The 18015-nt window shown below is 34.7% G+C and overlaps 1 protein-coding gene across 1 annotated transcript in view; it reads left to right on the top strand.

Moving 5' to 3' along the window:
• Nucleotides 1-16136, top strand: part of SCYL2 (SCY1-like 2 (S. cerevisiae)) — a 30517-nt gene extending 14381 nt beyond the window's left edge. The window contains exons 6-17 of the mRNA XM_010083744.1: nucleotides 154-270; nucleotides 1904-2029; nucleotides 3506-3682; nucleotides 7412-7534; nucleotides 8806-8919; nucleotides 9422-9554; nucleotides 11393-11511; nucleotides 12158-12258; nucleotides 13029-13095; nucleotides 13220-13312; nucleotides 14403-14522; nucleotides 15110-16136. Coding sequence (XP_010082046.1) covers nucleotides 154-270; nucleotides 1904-2029; nucleotides 3506-3682; nucleotides 7412-7534; nucleotides 8806-8919; nucleotides 9422-9554; nucleotides 11393-11511; nucleotides 12158-12258; nucleotides 13029-13095; nucleotides 13220-13312; nucleotides 14403-14522; nucleotides 15110-15760 — 1941 coding nt within the window. The 3' untranslated portion in view covers nucleotides 15761-16136. The remainder of the gene's footprint in view (nucleotides 1-153; nucleotides 271-1903; nucleotides 2030-3505; nucleotides 3683-7411; nucleotides 7535-8805; nucleotides 8920-9421; nucleotides 9555-11392; nucleotides 11512-12157; nucleotides 12259-13028; nucleotides 13096-13219; nucleotides 13313-14402; nucleotides 14523-15109) is intronic.
• Nucleotides 16137-18015: the final 1879 nt, after the last annotated feature.

Consider the following 18015-nt stretch of genomic DNA (forward strand, 5'->3'; position numbering starts at 1 on the left):
CAAATGGGTTATAAAAGGGGAGAAGGGAGGGATATAAAAGGTGTGGGTAGAGAAACCATCAGGAGGACAAGGTGTAGTCCTGTTGTATGTTGGAAATAGTTCTGTGCAGGATTTTCTGACTTCATGGTGCATGTGCTTAAATTACTTACACAGCTGAGCCGTTTAAGCTCCAGTACGCTTCAGAATATACCAGAGGAGGTGCGTGAACATGTAAAGCTGCTCTTAAATGTAGCTCCAGCAGTCAGACCAGACGCAGATCAAATGACTAAGGTCAGTTCATGGAAAATACAGTAGCCATAGGATAGAGGGGAAAATACTGTTTGATGTGTAGAAACAATAGAGCTATTTTAAAGTGTTTTCCTGTTAATCATTTTAGTTGAAATGTTAAGTATTTTTAAACTATTTTGGAAATAATGATATGAGTTGATACCAGAAGTTGTCCTTATGCTGACCTTTATATATGGAAAAAGTGGGTGTTGAGACATAATTTAGAATGCAACACTATTTTATTGCTTTCTAATACAGTTGGAAGTATTTTCTATGCTATGTTTTTATACAATTCAATCTTTAAAACTGTATTGGAAGGATTTTAAAGCCATAAAATGATAAAGGGCAATAAATGTAAGGATTACCTTTTGGCTTATGATTTTTGGTGTATTCTTAAATATGCGGAAGAAGAGCTTAAAATATATTCACAGCTTACTTGCCATAATAAAGCAAAAATTAATTGTAAGTAGGATCATTTAAGTTTTAATTTGACAAACTCTTCCTGTCTGAAAGTAGAACTTAAAAGCATGATTCTTCCTTTGTCGTATACCCTATTTTCTCGTATCTGATAGCCTTTCAGGTTCCTGCTTATAGATTTGCTTGGCTAAATGATTTTCTGGTTTTCCTGTCATATAAAGAGGTTGTATGCAGAGAGAGATATCACTATTTTAACAGTTGGAAGAAGTAGTGAGTGAAGAAGGGAGGGGTAAGAGGTAATGGTTCTGCCAACATATATGCTGGAAGATGGGAAGTGAGGAAACTGGCAAATATTACTGGGGTGTCAGCTAACTTGTCTGAAGGACTACAACAAACAAATCTGTAAATGGTTGTATTAAGCAGTGTGGCTTTATTAAGATTTTAAGTCTCTTTTACCACGTCTGCACTGCAGACTGAATTGTAGGGTCTAGAGATATTAGAGCTTTAGTTCTAAAAGCAGTTTATTGTGGCCAGCATGACATGAGCTAAAAAGGAGCTTGACATGGGCAAGTTTGCCTTGCTAGTTTTAAGTAGTTTGTATTAACCTGTGTAGAATTCCACGATCACAGACATTTTGGGGTGCGATCTAGAAGACAGAATTTAAGTCCACAGTGCAGACTAGCTTGAATTCTCTGCTAATTGGATCTTTTCTGCTGTATCGCCCTACTCCAGTCTGCTTTTCTGATGCTTTTTTTTTTTCTGTATTGCCTTACTGTTGCTGGCTTCTCTTTCTGCCTTACAGCAGATCTTCTTTAAATATTTTTATATCCTTTTTTATTTTTTTTGCACAAATTCTTCAACTGAAAACAAGTGTCTGAATAGTCCAAGAGACCATGCTTTGTCTTTAGCTGTTGCAAGCTCGTAAGGGTTTGATATATCCCTCTCTAAAACTGAGAGCTACCAGGAAGGAGGAGTCTTACCCATGCAAGTTTTTGAATGCAGAATTTTCGTTCCAGTAATGCTAGTAAAATTCCATCTTATTTATCTGTGAATATTATAGTACTTAGTGTGTAAAAATGTACTTTTCTATTTGTTAGTTCCAGACGTGTTATTGTAAAGGTTTACTATAGTGCATTGAAAAGGCAAATAGATGATTATATTTTGTAATAGTGTCAATGCTGTCTCCATCCAGATCACAAGCTTTTAATCTTATTTTTAGATACCATTCTTTGATGATGTAGGAGCAATGACGCTTCAGTATTTTGATTCATTATTTCAAAGGGATAACCTTCAGAAGTCACAGTTTTTTAAAGGGCTACCAAAGGTTCTGCCAAAACTACCAAAGGTATGTCGGTATGATGTCTTGAAATAGTGAGTTTAAAAAAATGTGAACATTCTGAATCTCAGAAAGCTAGACTTTATGTAGCATTGTACCATAATAGACTGCCATGAGACTGTCAGAATAAAGTAGTAGGAAAAAAGGGCAGATTAGAAAATAATTGGAGTGGAAATACTCCTCAGCTATCAGTAATTCTTTAAACACAAAATGACAAATTGTGCTAACAGTATGTGTAAGGAACCATAATTTGCATGTCGTCTTGTAGTTCATCCCACTTTGAAAGGGAGTTGTCTTCTCTCCACTTACAAGGCTTTTGCTTTGTTTCCACATGCTGTCATAGCTCTTTGCAGTCATCTTGCCACCTTTTCCTCCCAATAAGATTGCTTCAGTTTTTTTCATATCAAGGCAGTACTTCAGTATTGAATGATGCAAAACGTCCTTCCCTCAACAGACTAAATGCTGTCTTGTGCTAGCAGTACCCAGAAACCTCAAAGGCAAATGTCTGTCTTTACAGATTTCTTCAGTGTAGCATTAGACACTACAGCTAGACTGACTCCTTTGCCTTTTGTGATATTCTTTAATTTGTGTAAGGCATAATGCATATGTGACAGAAGAATAGTATTAGTTTAATACATAATAGAATAGCTGAGCTTCTGAACCATTGCATTACATTTCTTTATTTTTAATTTTGTTTTGAACTACTCAGTGAAAAATTCAGACTTCGTGTTTAATACTGTCTTTTTAATTTAGTAACTTTTTTCCTTTGATTAGAAGTCATTGATGCTTTGAATTTGAAAACAGATGGGATGTATTTCACTTGAATTTAGACAGGCACTGAGTGACATAAGTGGCATCTTTTAGGGCATTCATTTTTTTTCTCTGTCTTGAAAGTATAATTTATGAGAGAAGGGACTGTGCCCTCGAACTCTGTCTTTCTCTTTATCGGCTTTAAAAGCATTTAAGGATGTCTAACTCTATAGTAGACATCCACAGTACCTGTTTCGTCAGCAGTATCCCATTTAGGGAATGTACCTGGAGTTTTACAGGGATGTATAGTAGGATTATGTGTGTGTTCGGTAAGTGACGGGGTACTGAAAAACTCATTATTTGAGGGGTGTGATAAGGTGTTTTTTAAAGGTCTTTTTAGGGTCTTTTTAAAGAAAGCATATAGAATAAAGTTTTCATAATTAATGTATGTGGCTGAAGGTCCTATTTTCTGTACAGTTAATTGTTTTTTTGTTGACCTTCACAGTCATTATAGTCTCCAGTTATGTTTTGAGTGCAAACAGAGAAAAGTACACCAAGTAGCACAGTGTAAATTAGCTAGAGTATACTGTGAAAATAAAGAGTTCAAAACTGAAAATTGTCTGTCTGCTATTTTGTAAATGTGGGGTTAATACAAAAGGTGTTGAGCTGGCAAAATAGTAATTTACTGCAATGCAGTACAATCTGATGCATGCTTGTTTTTTTTTTTTCTTTTAGCGTGTTATAATTCAGCGAATTTTGCCCTGCTTGACTTCTGAATTTGTAAATCCTGATATGGTACCCTTTGTCTTGCCTAATGTTCTCCTAATTGCTGAGGAATGCACTAAAGAAGAATATGTCAAGCTCATTCTGCCTGATCTTGGTCCTGTGTTTAAGCAGCAAGAACCAATCCAGGTATGTTAATATTGTTCAGATTACAATTTTTCTGTTTGGTGTTTTTTTTTTTTCCCTGGAGAATGACTAATTGTTCAATTTCCCTTTTCCAGCTTCACACAGGTTGCCCAGCCTGCTCTGTAGTTGTCCAGGCAATCTGTCTTGATTCATATAAAATAGATTTTTTCCAGAAAATTCACAAAGCCTCTACTCCTGCTTTTTTAGATGGGTTTTCCAAGAGTGTATTTGTATTTGTGGATGAGATTAGATTAGCAAAAAAGGAAACATTTAATTTACCACTCAATTCTTATTTTTGGTTGGTTGTAGAAGATATATTTGTAAGCATTTTACCACTTAGCTAGCCAATCTGAGCAGGGTTGAACAGTACAATATTTGCACATATTCTACCAGTAGCTGAACTTATGATTTTTTTTTTCCTTGTATCCAGATTGCTGACACTAGGATCATGGGGTGGAATTTTGGCACTCTCTTAAAAGTGCTGATTATTGATCATAATAAAATAGTGCTTATTTGAGGACTATGCACAAATTTGTGAAATTTGTTTAATTTTATTTGACAGCTGTGTAAGTAAAATACACTTTTTTCTGTTGTTTACATGCATAAAAGTTGTAAGACATTATCATTACTGTAAAGGAGCAAAACATTTAGGTCCTTTTGTCAACACCATGTGCCTGATGATTCCTGAGAACTCTCCCACTAAGTTTGGCATTTTGCCTCCACAGATAAAAGGCAGCTATGCATTCCTTCTAGCTCACCTTGTTTTACTGATGGATGCTATTATTTCTCTGCAGAGCACTTAAGGGGCAAGATAAACACAGAAACGAACAAGTAGACCTTTTATTTCTGAGTTTCAGAAAACTGGATCAGAGAACTCTCATTATACTGGGCAGGGGGGAAAGGAGGCAACTGTGTAACTGGGAATACCTCTGAAAATTAGAACTACTTAATACTGTTTAATTTTTGGTCCACTGGGGCTTTATGTTAGCTTTGTTGTTGTCTTGAAAAAGTTAAACGTTTAACTGGACGAAAGCCAGTGAATATTTTATTTGTGCTGTTTCATCCTAAAAGTTAACATTATGTTTTGCTACCTTTAACATCAGATTTGTGAAAATCCTTACTGCAAAAAAGTTTGTCTCAAAGTTATATCTGGAGCATAATGCGCACAAAAGCTGTTCTATTTCTTGAGAAATAAGGGAAGCAAAATACAGACTTGGGATCAGCTCATAAAGAGCGAGCTTTGCAAAGTTTTTCTGTCGCTTTCTAGATACTGTATATTAAATTCTTATGTTCACATTTTTAATGCACACTGAGTACTAGATGGCTTACTCCACTGTTATTTCTGTGGTCTTTTTAGTATGGCAAAGTTTGTTTAAGCAGTCTAGGACAGGTTTTCAAAGTTAATATACCAGAAATTCAGGAAAGAATATAAAGGTTCAAAGTGCCAAAGGACAGAATTACAACTCTGACTGTCTTCGTGCAAGGCAAAAATGTCCAGTGGCAGTGTGTGTGTAACTCATGGAGAGGGGCGGATGGGGAAGGTGCCAGTGTTTCTTCCAAATGCTCTCTCAAGATGTTTTAGATGTGTGTGAGGGACCCGTTGCTTGGCTTTCATAGGGTACTTGAGCTAGGAGGTGAATGTATCACAGGGAAGCTGCTGTAATTCTGTATGAAGAAATTGTTATCCAGTGTTCACAATGTCTTTCTATGAGAGAATTTATAATATGAAAATGGAATATTTAGTTAAACTACATGTTCGTATCATACTGTTGGAGTTAGCATGGAGTAACAGGTGTGCTGTAAATTAACATCCTAGCTTACTCTGACATAGCTTCCCAGTTTAGACAAACCCTATCCTGTCTAGGGGAATCCATAGGGAGTTAGCATATGATGAGCTGTAAAGTTATATTCTAATTCAGTACACCAAAGTGTACCCTGACAAGTACTGGGCTCTGTAGTAATGAATGAAGCACATCTTTAGCATTAATGGGTGCAGCTGCTGCTGCTTGCTTACTAGATGGTATGTGTGAATCTGTGACTGTAACATCATAGTTTCTACTTCAGTAGATTAAAAGCATGAAGTATGACCCTAGAAAGCTAAAAATAAAAGGGGTTCATTGGAACAGCATGAACTACATTCTAGTTCAAGACAGGTAGAGTGAGATATCAAAAATGATTCGGCTTTATGTTATCTTAGTTGGAAAGCATTGACAGCCAGTGGAAAATGGCTGAACTGCTTCTGTGAAACCTGAATTACTATACAATACGATGTTTAACTTAAAAGCAGTCTGTTACATGGTCAGACATCTGGTTCTTGTTTTAAAGGAGCTTTTCTAGTTGTTAAATAACAGGTTTCATTCACATGCTTTTCAAATTTGCAAAAACAATCAAATGATCCTTCTCCAAAACTGTACATTTAACTAATACAGAAACTCTTGTGCTGCAGTATTGCAGGGTTGCTAGAGAAGAACAGTGTTATGAGCGCACGTAGGTTTCAAAAAAGCCAAGTTTAGGACAAATGAAAATTCTTTATTCAAAAATAAATATAACTTTAAAACTGATCTGGTCCATCTTGCCTGTATTCTCCCAGATTTGTGGATATTACATCAGAATCAATGTTCATGTGATGAATGAATGAATGAGTTTGTGTGTGTATGTGTACAGTTTAGTTAATTATAAATATACAATAAGAAAACACACATTAGCTGCAGTTTAAAATAATGTATTTTTCTTCCCTGTAAAGGAAAGCAAATGAAAGGGGGAAACTTGTAATGTGGTCTTGGTACACATGTATTTCTACACTTTGATGCTTCTGTTTATTTGACATACAAGCACTGACTGCTACATATTTTTAGACTTGCAATCTTTTCCTCCTATAAAATACTTGGCTTTTTATTATTAGTGTGATACCACTCACCACAATTTATCCACCTGGTCTAACCTGTTTTCTAAAAGGAGTCTAGATATCAGTGAATAGTCAATGTAAAAAGTTGTTTCACCTATCTGAGATGAGGCATAAGTCTTATGAGTTATGTAGCTCTGTGTATTGGAGACTGAGCCTGGATGAGTAACTTAGAATAGCAGCTAACTTTTAGATGGCTATGGCTAAGCAAGATGAATCCCACTATGTAAATGTGCTATTCTAGTGTTGATTTTTAGGTTAATGTGGTATGAATCTTTTTTGTTTGGGATTTTTCATTTTATGATATACAATTTCCATGTGAAATAGAATAAAAGTATTTTGTATGTATATAGTAGCTATAATATTCTTTTCATTGTGTCCCTATTCTGATTCTAGATGCAGACGGAATACAGCTTTTATATGTGGAGTTGTGATCAAGTGCTTTGAGTGCAGCTGTAGTTTTTTGAAAGTTTAGCTTTTTCAATAGAGATTTGTGTATAAAGATTTTTTGTGGGTGGTTTTTAACGGAAGACCGTGTTGTAAATAGAAACAAGAACTGATTTCTTAGCCATTATTATTTCTTATTTCAGGATTAGTCAAGAACATGCATATTTTGTTTGATTTGTATTTGCTGTTTTTAAAATGCAATAATATGTCAAAGTGTTTTTTGTCTTCCATGCCTTCAGGCAAGCAACATGGTAAGTGATCACATTTACTGAGTTACAAGAAAACTTCTGAAGTTTTTATTATATGATACAACACACTTTAGATTGTGAGTATATGTTTCTGGAGTTAAAACTTCTGGCTTCTGAATGTCCTTCTTTTAATAGATTTTGTTGATCTTCCTGCAAAAAATGGACTTGCTTCTGACCAAAACTCCACCAGATGAAATAAAGAACAGTGTCCTACCAATGGTTTATAGAGCCTTGGAAGCACCTTCAATTCAGATCCAGGTATAGTAATTGAAGCCTTTATTTAAGACAATTTTCTCTTTTCTTTAAGCTGATATGCCAAATTTTGCATACTCATGTGTTTGTTTACTTGAAAAAAGAGATGTTAAAATCTGTGTTATATTCCTGAATGTTGAAAGAGATTAATGTTTTATTAAAGAAAATTTGTTTTAGTAAAATAGAATTTAGTTCCCTTACTTTCCAGGGAGTAACCACTTCACTGTTGTTCTAATGCTCTTATCCTAAATTCTTACTAGCCACCAGAGCAAAAAGTAGGAGGATGTGCATTTAAACTACATGGCCTGTGCAGGCGTGCATGCTCTTACCAGTCAATGAAAGGTGGCTTATTCTGAGGTCCTACTGGTAAGAACATGTGTGCTGACAGTTACCTTGGAAGACCTGATTTGCTGTAAAACCCTATTAATATACCTTCTGGTGACACTTTCGTGTATCCATATTTTAATTTTTCTCTATATGCTTTCTCTGGCTTTCTAAGGTTCTTATTTAAAAAAAAAATTCTTCTACTGAATTTAATTTCCAGTTACCTAAAGGCATTCAGCAGTGGGAGGGGAGATAAACAAACAAAATATTTCTTAAAGAAGGATTTGGATAATTAGATGTGTCTTTCACCTTTGCAAAGCCTTTGCAATATTATGGAGAAAGGTTTTTGTTTCTAAATAAGTGGCATGAGTTTTTTTCTGCGTCAGTTTGGTTACTCAGGTATTTATTTGCAATGTATACTTAATATTGCTGTCTCTTGTTTTTTGAGATTCGGCTGAAATAGGATTTTTTTTTCTCTGATGCTTTTTTTCCTCTTTTTGCTCTGTTGTTTAATCTTGATATGCTCTTTTATCTTTCAGCCTATTGTTGTGCTGCTGTAGTGTTATTGGCAGTACTCATTCAGATTTGCTTGACTTACGTAGAATGTTACAATTTGATGTAATAAAAGTTGTTTTTTATTACAAAGATGTTTTGTGAAAATGCAAAATATTCTTACTATTCAAATACTTTATTATAAATTTATGAATGCTCTTTTTGAAATCTATTTTCCAAAGTTCTATATGCATACCATGATGCTTTATTATTCTAGCTATTTTTAAGTGAGTCTGATAGATTAAGGTCAGCTTAGTTAAACATTGTATTTCCTTAAATATTTCCTTAAAGGAAAGCTTAAGGAGACATTTAAAACTAATTTTGATCTTGAGTAATATAGTACTAATTTTATAATAAATATGCATGTGTCTTTTTAAACTTATGAGGATTTTTTTTTATAGGAGCTTTGCCTAAACATAATTCCCACGTTTGCCAATTTAATAGATTACCCATCAATGAAAAATTCATTAATTCCAAGAATTAAAAATGCATGTTTGCAAACTTCTTCTCTTGCTGTAAGTATCCTAATAGTTTTGTCTCTCAGTCCTCAGAAAATGTTGTTACCTTTAATTACTTTGGCTTTTCTGCTGTTGTGTTTTTAAAGAAAAGCCCAACAGTGTGCTCTCATTTCTTTTTGAGTTATTTTTTTACTTTTTCCAAATACAGAAGCACCATTTACTTTTTTACTCTAACAGTTTTTAAAGTCGTTAACAACTTACTGTGTTAGTAATACTGTAAAAATTGTTGAAGTGTGTTCCACAATAATATATGTTAACAGTGTTTGTCCTGCAGAAAAGCCAGTGTTTTGCAAGCAGGTAGTAACTATATGTATTTTCCTTTCATGACAAAAGGGGGGTTTTAGCTTGTCTTGAAATTTCAGATAGGAAGGTTGTAGTTTGAGTAGCACCTGTTTTCTTCTAAGTATGAGTTTTGTAAGGGTGGTTTTTTATTTTTTTTTCCTTAGGTAGTAGATAAAATATAGTAGAGAATTTGTTTAATTCTTGTCATACTTCACAGGTCCGGGTAAACTCACTAGTGTGCTTAGGCAAGATTTTGGAGTACTTGGATAAATGGTTTGTGCTTGATGATATTTTGCCTTTTCTACAACAAATTCCATCCAAGGAACCTGCAGTGCTAATGGGAATTTTAGGTAATTAATACTTTCAACCTTCTTCTCTTCTGTGCTTTGATGTTGTAAATCTGAAAGCCTTCTGCATTATCATCGATAATGTTTACATAGTGTATGGCTAAAATGGCTATTAAAAACTTCCTGTTTCATGAGTGTGCCACAGTTCAGTTACCTTACGTATTGCTGGTACTTCCGAACACTAGTACATCTATTTGTAGTCTTCAAGGCCCTATGCAGCTCTGAGTACTCATTGCAGTTCTTGGGCTGTGACACTTTCATGGACTGTATCGTCCACCCAGCCAGAGAGGCCATTTTCCTCAGAAGAGTATATAAGCTGTCTTCTTTTAGGTGCTGCTGGAGCTTTTGAGATGTCACTCCTACCTTCTCTTACCACTCTTGCCTGTCAGATGCTATAAAATGATTGTCTACAAATCTACCACTCTTCACTGCAGGTTTTGTTAGATTCATTTTATTGGACATTTAAGCAAACATGGCTGCCTTTGCACTGAGATGGAGCATAGTCTGGGTGAGGTTTTACTGAAATGGAACATAGTCTGGGTGAGGTTTCACAAAATAGCTAACAAACCCTAATGGCTTGTTATTTCTGGAAGGAGAGGTCTTACTCCCAGTTGTGCTTTCCTAGTGCCACTCTGGTGCTTTGCCTAACTCAGGATGTGTGATTTTAACAACTTGAATGGGCTCAAGGAGACCAGATGACCAGAGTCACTGCCAAGAGGGGTGTGACTGTGTGTCCAGGTCTGGAAGACAATGGCAATTTCTCTTACTGTCAACAAAGTAGTAGAAAGAAGACCATTTGTAACAAGCTAAGCTGTGCTGGCAGAAGCCCTCATTAAACACTACTAATATGTGATGGTAGCATTATTTTGATTTGCTCAAAATCAGCAAGAGGGCATCTATCAGTACTAATATGAAGTTGCCCATTTCCCTCAATCCTTGCAGCTTTGGCTTGTATTTGCTGTCTGAGAATGAGTGGCAGTGTATCTTTTACTTTAGTTGTATTACTCCTAAATTCTACTTGGATACAGCGGATAAGTGAACCCTAGTTTGGAAATGATGGGCTGAAATCAATTTTGTGTAATTTGGTTCTCCTTTTTTTCTGGAATCATAATACCTTCCATCTTTTGTGTGATATCTTTTTGGCCAGCTAACAGTTTTGTTTTAATACTAAATGTAGAAAGTGAGGAAAGCTGCTGCTTCTTTTATGGTAGTATGTTCAGTGTTTGCCACCAGAGGTGAACTATTTAAGCAGAGGAATCCTCCTGTCAGAAACACTATAGAACTTGTAGGCTTAGTGCTGGATCCCTCATGCCTGCCAGTATTCTCTTTTTTTTGGTGATTTTAGAAAAGGCAAAGACTATGCATGTTTTCTTATCCTATGTGTAACACAGCCCCGAACGTTTAGGTAAGAATCTTTGTAAAATGCAATCAGAGAGCAGTGTGATAGTTATTCCTAGACACTTCAGTATGCCAGGAGGGAACACATCCTTAGTTAACACAGCTTAATTTCTCAGTAGTAGTTTGTCAGTTTATGATAACTCGATTGCTCGTGATATATTCAAATATGCATATTCTCAGATAATTGACCAGGACAATACATTCCCTAATATCAGGTTTCATAGCTGCAAAGTATTACTTTGGACTTCCTCTTATTCTGAACTTTAGCAAAGCCTCTTGCTGTAAGATGTTTCTGTTGTGGATGAGTACTTTGCTTTTAGGATTCTTTCGATCATGTTTGTCTCTGCTTGTACACAGAGCCAATGTATGTTCAGATGACTGATACATATAGAGTGCTACTTTGTTCACATTGCTTACTAAACTATTTTGATATTGTATATCAGGTATTTACAAATGTACATTTACTCATAAGAAGTTGGGAATTACCAAAGAACAGCTTGCAGGAAAAGTATTGCCTCATCTGATTCCTCTTAGTATTGAAAACAATCTTAATCTCAATCAGGTAGGAACATGACTATGTTGCATGCTTTTACTTGATAAATTGGCAGAGAATAGATTTAAACTGTTGTCAGAGAAGAATTCGTAGATTACTATATGTCTATGTCTGTTGTAAAAGCAAACAAACAAAACCAAAAAACTTGCCAGTATTACTGTATTTGCATGTTTAAAGCTTGTTGTTTTTCAGTGGGTTTAGCTGATCTAGTATAAAATTTCAAAATGAATACTCACACCTTCCAAATATCCTGCAAAAGCATTAGCTACTAACATAATTACAATTCAAGTTAAAAGCTGAAGTACCATCTTAATGTTTCTTCCCTTGCTTGTGTTTGTAAATGTTGCAAATAATGTAGAAGTGCAATCATAGGATTTTTTTTTTAAATTAGTTTGGTAATATTAATCTATGGGTTGTTTTTTTTTTTTTTCTGTGTTGCCCCACTATTTTTTTTAGTGATATATACTTTTCACTGTTTCAGTATACCCTCTGCTTTGGTATCTAATGGAAGATAGTGAAGGTAGATTATACATTATTTTAAAATCTGCAGTTTGATATTGTATATTGTAAATTTTATGAGATATAACCTTTTAAGTTATAAAACTCTGGATTCCATCACTGCAAAATCCAAACTTCTTGTATATTTGTTCCACAGTTCAATTCTTTTATTTGTGTTATAAAAGATATGCTTAATAGATTGGAGGCAGAGCATAAAACAAAACTTGAACAACTTCATGTCATGCAAGAGCAACAGAAGTAAGTGTTTATTTAAATGTGTATTAGAGAAGAAAGAAGTGACCAGAGATAAATTTCAGTTAATTTTTTATCAAATGTGGGGAAAACTCTAGCCATAGCAATAAAAGATCTAGGTAGTTCTTACTTCAGTAGTTAAGAATCACCTCAAATAAGCACAGTTGTCAGCAAGTTTTTTAGCAAGCAATTTATTAGTCCTAGAATGATAATAATATTGTGATGTCAATGGTTTCATAGAATAAAATCCTTTACTTTTATACAGTTCAGTCACAGTTTATTATTTTGCATCAATCATTTTTAATTAAATCATTAAATGTAAAAGTTCATACTGAGCTCCACTAGTACAGTTTATGACTCGCTTCTATATGCTAAGTTGCTTTTCTATAGTTGTTGAGAACATTAACCATACTGAAAAAACATAAACCTGGCAGCCTTTTAGAAGGCAGTGATATCTGAAAATATTTAGATCTGTTTTATGGAGTCTGACAGAAGGTGAGCTTTCTGAGTCAAATTAACTTGGGCTGCTGAAAGTCTGTGTCACCCTGTTCAAAAGAAGGAACTAAGACCATGTGAAATGATCACTAGGAAGCCTTTACAATTTAGAATATTAGTATTTCCAGTCACCTGCAGGCATTCTATAAAAATGGCAGTGCTCTCATAATGGTTTTTTTTTATTATTTAAATGCAGAAGAATAATCTGCATTGCTGAGTTAGTATTGTGGATGTGATTGTAAAGTTATCTTTTTGTAATGTGTATACTCTGCACTATATAGATCTTTGGATATAGCAAACCAAATGAGTGTGTCTGAAGAGGCAAGATCTAGTAGTACAAATAATCAGGTAAGCGACAATATTTTATTGTGTTACATGTAGAAACTTGAAATTTATAATTACTTAATCAGCATTTATGTTCCCTTAAATTACAATATTTCAAATAACTAAGTTTTGTTTCTTTGAACTTAAGCAGATTGACAAGGTATTTAATACTAGTGGAACTGACCTCTTAACCAGTGGATCTGATAGTATAGAGAATGAGATGTCATCGAAACAGAAAAAGGTGTGTTTTACCTTTTTTTGGAATCCTATTACATCCATCTGTCTTATACAAGTCTGGTAAGGTTGTGTAAAAAGATTGTGAATACATATTTATCATACTTAAAAGCTTTAAAATAAAAGATAACTGCTTCTGTATAGCACAGCACCATACAGAGTCACATGCGAAGGTCCACTGAAAAATGTTTAAATCATATCCTTGAATTTCTGTGAAAGCCTTTCCTTGAAAATAGCTTTGTACAAAGTAGGCAAAAATTAGGATTATAAATTTTTGGTCATTTTCTTTCTCCTAAATTATAGATTTAAGTGAAACTGAAACTTCATCAGTGGATTTACATAAGAAAATCAAAATAGGCAACTTTATGATAAGATTACAAACACAGATGAAGATAAAATGTAGAATTTCATGTAGTATCAGAGATTAACATTTACTGTACAATTCAAAGTTAAGTGAAAATGAACAGTCAATATGGGGATAAATACAAGAAGCAGAGAAAAAAGTATGACATGACATAGAATATTAAACATAAGCATAAACTATTGTAAAATTCTTTCATACTATTAATTATGTAAATGGCTTCACCAAATCTACACATTTTATCATTTCCATTTCACTAATTTTAGACTAGTGGGGAATGATTTTATGATTTTATCCATCATTGTTAACAAAAGTAGTTAAAAACCTGAAAAGTCTCTTAAGCAATCTTAAAATTAAATTCCCTTTCCAACTCCATGGTCAGTTGCACTTCTATATCAACTGCAAGCTGGTAACCATATAAAAACAAAAACTGTGAAGAACACTTTTTCTTATCCTCAACGTTAAGATGACAAAGCTAAAATGGTTTTGTTGTGATACCTCTTTGAGATCCGCTCCAATTTCTAATTATGCTGCTTTTAATATTGTATTTATTTGCTTTAAGTACATTTTAGCAATATGATAAATATGATAATAGATTTTGTGCTTACCCACTTTCTCTTTTGTATAAATATGTATTCTTCTACAACATATTAATGAATGACAGTGCTATTTATGAAATAAAAGTATCAGTGTAAGAATAAACATTCTGTGCAACTTAGTACTTTTCCTTTTAAAGGCATCACTTACACTTGAAGAGAAGCAAAAGTTAGCTAAAGAACAAGAACAGGCACAGAAACTGAAAAGCCAGCAACCTCTTAAGCCACAAGCAACTGCAATAACACCTCCAGTGAAGCAGGTGAGAAAGAACAAATAACTGCAGTGTTTCCGTTGGAGCTGTGATGCTTTTTCCTTTCAAGTGCTGTATGCATTTAGCATTTTTTTTTCTCCTGTGTGTCACCTTTGTTTTCACTGGTAGTACAATTGCACATCTGAGAAAAGCTAAAATAAATTTTAATCTGCCTTCCATTTGCATTATTAGCAATATTTTACACTTTTTAAATTGCAGGAGTTTCCTAAGAAATAATTATTATTGGAAGGCTATTGTTCTAGATAAGGAAAAAGCAAATATTAAAAAAAGTTTTGCTCTGAAGAGTCTATTAACTAAATATATAAAGGGCTTGGGGATGGGAATGGGGCATGCCACAGTAGTACTTCATGTATTGTCTTGGTTGTCAAATTAAAGCTGCATGGCAATAGTTACAAGTGGCAAAGAATGATAATAACCTAATTTATGCTGTGTATAATTTCATTTCATGCCTAATTCCATGCGGTAAAGTATAATTTCTGAAAAATGAATGCCACTTCTGCAGGAGCAATGATAAAGACTGTTGCTAGGGTGTTTGTACAGGAAAAGCATTTAACTGCGTTTTATGTATTTTGCAGACAAAAGACTTGACAGATACCCTGATAGATAATATGTCATCTTTGACTAGCCATTCTATCAACAAAGCTAAAGTTGCATCTTCAAACAGCTTCTCTTCTGTCCCTTCTATGGGTGTTGGAATGGGATTTTCATCACCTCTTGACAACACAAAGAGAAATATAACAAATGGACTAAATACTAATATGGGTTTTCAGACTGCTGGATTCAGTATGGGAGCTGGTCCCACCACTCCAAATTTCTTCGGTGGTCCAAGTGCAACAGCAACAACCAAGATGAACATTGTACCAACTGCCAGTATGCCAAATTACAGTCCTATGAATGCTGCATCTGCAATCTCTCCACTGACACAACAAAACAGACCCCCAGATATGTCTGCTTTAGATAATCTTTTTGGTCCTCAAAAACCCAAAGTTAGTATGAAACAGTTGGCTCAACAGAAATCAGGCCAGTGGGTTAATCAGTTTGTACCCCCGCAGGGGTCCCCAAGTGCGAGCAGTTCAGTCTTGGGACCTCAGATAAACATGATAGGACAGACTGGCTTCGGTTTACAGGGTAATCCTTTCTTTGCTCCTCAGAACTTTGCACAACCAGCAAACACAATGACAAACAGCAGCTCAGCTAGTAATGACTTAAAAGATCTTTTTGGGTAAAATATTTTCTTATTTCAAAGATCAATGAAATTTGGATCATGGGTAAGCTGATTAACATCTTTTTTGACTAGTAAAAGCATGACTTGGGGAAACTTTCAACCCAGCAAAGTAAAGACTCTTGCACTGGAAAAAAGACTTGATTTTGCATTCATCTGGTACTGCAGTGGAATTGCATAAGTGCAAAGTCATCTTACATGCTAAAGATTTCCTGTCCCTTTACTGAACATCAGAGCACTGAAGGTAGGATGCATATGTTCAATCAAAAAAGAAGCAGCTAGATATTTCAAAATTATTCAGAAGTGTATTCAATCAACTCCCATGAAATTTCCTACAAAGTTTTGTTTCTTAAATTCAACAAAATGCTTAGGGGGCAATAACACTAGTGAACACAATCCTGCACCCCAGTCCTTTCAGTGTCTGCTAAATTCTTGTTGATGATTGGTGTTGCCTGAATTTGTCACACACATTTTGCCATATGACAGTTTGCAAAAGGTGAATTCTTACGCTGCCTCAGAGTTTTCTTAGCCATGTTAACACAGAAAGATCGCTGACCAGTAACTGTGTAAGAGGCTAAGAAGAGAAAATATTTTGTATTTATTCTCTTATAAGATACTTAAAATTAATGTGGTAGTAAATGACAGGATTCAGGAGGCATAGGAAATTGTTTTAAAATTTAGTGCAAGTTTGGCACAGGGTAAGAACACTGCTCCAATGGGCATGCTCATTTACAACTTGTTGTATAATGCCAAATCGTTGTTACCAGCCCCGTAGCAAAAGCAAGATACCACTTAAGCAGGATTTAAAGTACCTGTGGTGACTTGATCACATTTATTCTGTGTTCCAGTGTTTTGGCTAATCTGATACTGCTCCTAACTGGTGTGAAAAAAGAATATGAGTAGTTACGGAACCTCCTAAAAAGAATATTCTCAGTAACATTCAGATGTTGACTGCCCCAGCTGTATATCTAAGCAGTTCTGTGTAACTAAACACACACTGTTTAGTTACACAGAAATATCTTGAATTACTTCATAGTTTTTGGCTCCATTGAGAAGATGGAAAAGGATTGCCTCATACAAGTTGCACATGGTTGTGTGAGAGAGCAGACTGCCATAAATTGCCTTGACTACAATAAACTATTTCATTTTATTTTTTGTTTTAACTCAAGTCCTTATGAAGGATAGATGAATGTGAAGCAAGTTCTGAAATACAGATTTGTAAGCTCTAGAATATATGGTAAATAGACAGTATTTCAGATCCTTTTTATTGTATTTCTCCAAATTTAATAAAGCTCTCTAGAAAACCAAACAGTAGTTTCTTCTACTTCCCAGGTGTATGTTCAGCTTGCCCATGATAGAATCTCTGCTCTGTTAGATACTACTGTTGGGTTTTAACTTTTTCTTTCCTAGGAATTTTAAGAGCTTTCTTAGATAATATTTTGAAGACTATAGCTGGCTATTTTGAGAAGGAAGGAACTAGTTACCTTTTTTATGTACAGCCTACATGCTTTATTTTTCAAAGCCTTTCACTGAAGAAATTGTTCTTTCATTTGCTGCTTACGAAACCAAAGGGCCTTATGCTGTAAATTTGACTTGTATTTTGTTATCTTTCCACAGTTCTAAGCGATAATAGCATTAAGCATATTTCTTAAAGATTTGGTTATGTATTATAGGTGCTGCCTTTGTCCTGTTATTTTAAAATACCTGGGACCAGTGAAATTGTGGTTTAGAAAACAATACCTAACACATTGTGATGCTTATGTGCTGTTAATATTCATGCTACACATTGTAGGTTACGTTAAGATATCTGTGTAAACTTAATACTAGAACTGTTAAAGTTTATTTATGGTTACTGGTACTCTGTACTCTCAGTCACACTAATGTCTTCTTTTATGTCAACTTTTGAAAGCTACCTTTTTGTTAGGGTAACTTAAGGCAAGCCTTTGAAGAATTACTTGAATCTGTATTCCTCTAAATTATTTGGAAAATAAGTTTATATTAAAAATAACATCTCTTAGGACTCTCCAATGTATTAAATTAATACATCCATGGTAAAGACAGTCTTAAGCATCGGTGTCCTGATCTGGGGTTTCTGTCCCTGATCCCCCTGGACTGGGGCCTTTTCAGAAATGGATTTTAATTTAACCTTTTGGAGGGAAAAATGACTGGGGAAAGATAGGATCAAATTTTATATGCTAGACCTCCTAAACTGTGGGATTTGGACCATGTGCTTTTGTCATGGGCTATCTGAGAATATAA

This window comes from Pterocles gutturalis, unplaced genomic scaffold, assembly GCF_000699245.1.
Source record: "Pterocles gutturalis isolate BGI_N339 unplaced genomic scaffold, ASM69924v1 scaffold6640, whole genome shotgun sequence".
Classification (NCBI taxonomy): Eukaryota; Metazoa; Chordata; class Aves; order Pterocliformes; family Pteroclidae; genus Pterocles; species Pterocles gutturalis.